The sequence below is a fragment of the Sesamum indicum genome, linkage group LG6 (genome assembly GCF_000512975.1).
Source record: "Sesamum indicum cultivar Zhongzhi No. 13 linkage group LG6, S_indicum_v1.0, whole genome shotgun sequence".
NCBI lineage: Eukaryota > Viridiplantae > Streptophyta > Magnoliopsida > Lamiales > Pedaliaceae > Sesamum > Sesamum indicum.
In genome coordinates this window covers 4759822-4765304 of record NC_026150.1, presented here as the reverse complement: position 1 = coordinate 4765304, position 5483 = coordinate 4759822, and the positions used below count along the sequence as shown (strand labels likewise).

At 32.3% G+C, this 5483-nt stretch overlaps 1 protein-coding gene across 1 annotated transcript in view; it reads right to left on the bottom strand.

The window, feature by feature from the left end:
- LOC105163739 (4-diphosphocytidyl-2-C-methyl-D-erythritol kinase, chloroplastic) overlaps positions 1-3459 on the bottom strand; it is a 6180-nt gene extending 2721 nt beyond the window's left edge. The window contains exons 1-8 of the mRNA XM_011082187.2: positions 3068-3459; positions 2826-2921; positions 2667-2735; positions 2452-2556; positions 2317-2373; positions 2029-2229; positions 1479-1571; positions 1290-1389 (exon numbers count right to left, since the gene is read on the bottom strand). Of these exons, the coding sequence (XP_011080489.1) occupies positions 1290-1389; positions 1479-1571; positions 2029-2229; positions 2317-2373; positions 2452-2556; positions 2667-2735; positions 2826-2921; positions 3068-3280 (934 nt within the window). The 5' untranslated portion in view covers positions 3281-3459. The remainder of the gene's footprint in view (positions 1-1289; positions 1390-1478; positions 1572-2028; positions 2230-2316; positions 2374-2451; positions 2557-2666; positions 2736-2825; positions 2922-3067) is intronic.

Here is a 5483-nt window from a genome sequence, read left to right as displayed (position 1 = left end):
AGGTTTCTTCAGTAATCATCTCTTTCTCTTTCAAGTATTCCAAGAATCTTCTGACGATACAGATTGCTTAATTCACTTTTGAAAGTCTCTAGTTGCTTCTCCCTGCCTGGCTCAAAGGCAATGATGTTAAAAATCATAGGAACGGAAAAATTAAGAAGCTCCCCTCTAATCAACCATAAGCCCTTCTCTCACCTTGTAACATAGACCCCCACCATGCCTCACCACAAGCCCTCAATTTGGTTAAAGTAACCCCTGGATGCTCCAAATATGAAATGCTTCACCTCTTTAGTCTTTACCAAGAAGACAATCGGGATTAAGAAAAGGTTCAAAAATTAACTTTGTGCTTTTGATTTAATAAATTGAAAAGCGGTCTTCAGGGATCACGTTTTTGCCCTGAAAAGTTGAATCTCAACTTTCTTTTAGCTAGAGCAAGAAGCACCATTTTTTGGTGCTTCTCAACTTCTTGGCACTTTTGTAACTTTTTTGCTTTTGGACATGTATGTCCTCCAAGAATTTACAAAAATTTCAAATTCCAAACCCAAAGCAAAACCACCACTCAGCAACTCCACCACCACCACTGCCATCACCTACACACACTCACATTTATATAAATTTGTAAATGCACTGGTTGATTGTATCATCCTAATTGAAAGCAAAAACTAGAACCACAGCCACCGAAATCGAGATCAGAAGGAGATAACAATCTTGGGGCAGGGGAAAGAGGTTATAGGGCTGACCTAGTGGCCGTGAGCAAGGTAGAGGGTGGGGCTGCCATGTGGGGCTGGGTCAGATTGAGTGGTATGGCTTGGTAGGCGGAAGAGAGGTGGCTGTTGAGGGGGTGGGGCTGTGCGATGGAGTGGTGTGGGAAGAGAGGAAACAAAAGAAGAGAAGAAAAAAGAAGGAAGATAAAAAGTGGGGAAAAGGAAGAGAAGGAAAGAAGAGAGAAAAAGAAAAAACAAAAGAGAGGGAATAAAGAAAAAGAAGAGGAAACAGTTTGGTGCAAGGTTATTAGAGTCGTTATAAACTAATCACAAGCATAGTGATTTTTCAACACACTTTATTCGTACTTTCTAACTACTTTTCAAATCAACTTCTGAACATCCCAACTTTGCTACTAGCTACTTTTCTTAAAATCCCTTAAAGTCAGAAAGCATAGGCAGACACAAACAAGCTCATATTCATCAAGTCCTTTCTATGTGAAGTTACTAGTTACTTTGTTTGATGCACAGTATGTTAAAGTAATTAAAAAAAAATAAGACAGCCATGATAATCTGCTTTCAAATTCATACCTAGATCATTTACGCAAACCTCCTGAGAGATTCCATTCCTTGAGATCTTCTCTAGCAACGTCAAAGGGTCAATCTGGCTTGTTTGATCCAACCGAAACCGCTGTGAAACCAAGATGTGATAGGATGACTATGATACTGAAAAAGTTAAATACCAAGTCAACTTAATTCAGTAACTTAAATGTGCCATACCTTGTAAACTTCAGCAGTAGAGCATGCCTCTGGTGGTTTAATGAGAACCATAGGAACATCAATCGGTACAGGTGGAGGAATATCTTCAACTACCTGATCAATTCAAAAGCGAGTCTATTGATACATTCCATCCAGCATTCTGTACACATTATATTCTTTCAGGAACACATAAATTTGCAAAATTTACATAAATATTCCATTAGGTTTGATCATGGTTTTTTGCTAATCCAAGAAATTTAACTAAAGGAAAACCCATTAAGTTTAATAATTTTCTGTCTTCTGCTCTATATGTGGGGAACTCTGCTAGGTGTAGGTTAAAAACAAATATTCAGGTCTAATGCAATGATGAAGTAAATCTACCTTAATTGTTAAACTGAAATTCGAATTATGTATCCTTTCTTGGATGCATAGCTTAGATATCTAAGCATGAGACTTATCACTAATGCCTTCATGTGCAGTCAACATAACACAGATAAAGAATGATGAGAAAAGCTGAAAGATAATAATTTGGGATGATGGGCTGATGTATTGAATTATGCCTAAGACATACCTCACCTCTACCGGTACAATATGCAGCTCCATGGGAGAAAAAGAAGGGGATATCAGAGCCGATCTCACTAGACCATTCTTGGAGCTCCTTTTCAGTGGCAACACAACCGCTAAACTGATTTGCTGCCCACAAGGCAGTAGCAGCATTGCTGCTGCCACCACCAAGGCCAGCCCCCGTTGGCACCATCTTATCAAGATGAATCTAGATGCAAATACATGGAAAACATGCTCCAACTGAGTTCATTATGCTCCAATCAATAAATCCAAGAGGTTCCAGATCAGAATTTACCCAAAAGTAGTTGTCAGTCCCTGTCTTTTTCCTGAACAGATTAAGAGCCTTTATTATCTGCAAAGAGGAATAAAACTAAGAAGAATCTAATAACATTCATAACAAAGAAAAAGAAAGAAAGAGTTCCTAGTTTACCAAATTTCTTTCATCAAGAGGGACTCCAGGAACATTTGTTGACAAACGATCTTTTGATTTTGATGGGGACAACGAGAACTTTATTTTATCTCCTAGGCTGATAACCTGAAGAAGAAAATGGCTACTTTATATTAACATTAGGAAGAGAACCAACAAAATGTCAATAATTCATTCTGAAAACAGAAATTGTTAGCGATGAAACAAAAGCTTCTTACATGAAAGAGAGATGCCAAATCATGATATCCATCCGCTCTTTTGCTTGTTATTCTCAAGAAAACATTAATCTGCCCATCAAATTTTCACAAAATCTTTCAGAAATGTAATTAAGCTTTGGGCTTTAAGCCAAGTAATTGTATCAAATTTGATTACCTTACCTTGCAAGGAGAAAAAAGAGTGAGCCTTGACATCCCTGCATCCCTATCCACTTGGTCTGCTAACTTATTAAACTTATCCTCAAGATCATACACCACCTAACCAAGAAAACACCATAAGACTTAAAAAAAATTGCAAAAATTGGAAGAGCATTGACCAGAGATTCACTATCCAAGAACATGAAAAACTCAGATTCACACATAAGCAGATAATCGATTTCAATTAAAATCGAACTGGGACTCACTTCAACTTGCTTTCTATCAGTCTTGGAATCAGAAGCCGTGGCCCTGATCAAATGGGTCCTTGAAGATTCAAACTTTCTGTGGAAAGACGACAACCCTTGTGGCTTAAACGAAGAAGGTAGATAAAAACAGCCTCTCTTGAAAGAATTGAACTGCGTTTTCCCGTTGTAGGAAGCGTAGCTCTGGTGGCTGCAGAGAGAATTGGAAAAAGCCATTGGAAGCAAATCGAGAGAGAGAGAGAGAGAGATGACAACCCAATAGCTCAGTTAACTACTACGAATTATAGAGCAGACTTAAGTTGATTGAATTTGAAGGAAGGAATAGCTATTCATTATTCAATCAGTTGAAAATCATCAACACACACATTTCCTGCTTCTGTCTACGGTGAACTAAAATGCAAGTGTGCGCCTCGTGCGTGTATATTATATGCCAGAGGCTTCATTGTAATTACATAAATTAGCCGTTGTGACAGGTGGTTCTATATGCATAACCTCAATAATCTTTCACCATTTAAAATATATTATAAATTAATTATTTGATATGTTATTTTTATGTATATATAATATATAATTTTTTATGTTTTAAAATAAAATTATATATAAAAGTAAAATATATAAATCAGTAGAATATATAAAAAAAAAACACATTATAATTTAAAAATTAAAACTAATTTATGAGTTAATGTAAAATTTAAAAAGTTGAATAAGTAGTTATCTTATTAGTTGAAAGACAATCTTGACTTCACAAAAAATTAATGCGGCGGTGCCATTTGTAAGTGTGGATGGCCTTTTCTTTTTATAATAGTGTAAATAAGATTAAATATATAAATCCGCACATTATATTAATAAGAAATAAAAAAATGACAATTTATCAATTAATGTAAATTTTGAATGGGCATTTTTTACTTTACAAAAATTAGTGGGTGAATTGTCCTTTTTTTTTTTTTGGTTTATTAGGCCATATTTTGCCCATTCATATTTTTATAAGAGTGTGATTGCTTTTAACCCTATACATATATATATTTTCAATAGACTATATTAACATTTTCTGAAATTAGGTTTAAATACACAAACACCTCCTATATTTTATAATATTATAAATACACCCTCTTAAGGGGTGTTAGTGTAATTTTTATGTATTTTGCTGCTAAATATGAAATATACTTGCAACTATAACTATAACTTTAGATGATGTAATTATAATTTTATAAAAGATAAAGGATATTTATGTATTCATATCTAATTTTAAAGGGTGTCAATATAATTTATTTTTTTTATAATAGCTTAAAATTAGTATTTACTTTATTTTTGAACAAGCCAATCTATTACGCATTATTAAAAAATATATATAAAATGTTGATTTCTTAAGTCAAAGTTTATATATAAAATGTTGTAACCTAACCATTACGCATTATTAAAAAATATTTCCTCATGATTTAGTCCATTCTCACCCATCTCTAAGGATCACAAACTTTGACTTTTTTTCTTTTTTTTCTTTTAATTAAAATTTAACATAATTACAAATATCATCCGGTTGTTTTGAAAATTACCCGTACTCTTTAATTTTAATATTCGTCGAACAACTAATTCAATCTATTAAGTTTTATTAGATTTTTATTATTTGTTTTATAATGAACTGACCAAAATATCGTTGTGGGCTATATATTATAATTTTATTTTTTAAAAAAAATTTAACTTTTATTGCAATATTAGTAATGATACATTAACTGTTAGATTATCATCATCCCCTTCTATTTTTCCTCTCTACTTGTCTAATAAAATTTAGGATGAATTAGATGGATTTTTTTAAAAAATTAGATTTAATTGTAGAAATAATTATTTTTTGTAACGTTACGAGTACATATCCTTTAAAGGAATATTAATGTATCTTATCCCAGCGGTTTACTTGTAAAATCTGGATCCTGAATGGAGTATTTATAGTTTTACAAAGCGTGGAAGGTGTTTGTGGAATTCGACATAATTTCAGGAATTATCAATATAATTTATCAAAATTTACTATATTTTTTTGGTTTTAGGAGTTAAACAAGACAAAATTGATTATTATTATTATTATTATAAAATACATAATATAAATATAGTTCATAAGTACAAAATAAAATACTACTTCATCTCTTTCAAATTTATTACCTCTTTTGTAGGGGTCATAACAAAATATTAAAACCGCCCCAAATCACCCGAGCTAGATTGGATGGAACTATGTAATTTTAAATTTAGAATAAAATTGCACCGTACTATTAATTTGATTTTAATTTAAAACTTAAAAAATTTGTCAAAAATCGAACCGCATCGCTAATATATAATTAAAATTATATATATAATAATTAATTTCTTAAAAGAATTTTATATTCAGACTATATAATCACAAAATTCATATATTATCAAAATTCCACATGTGACA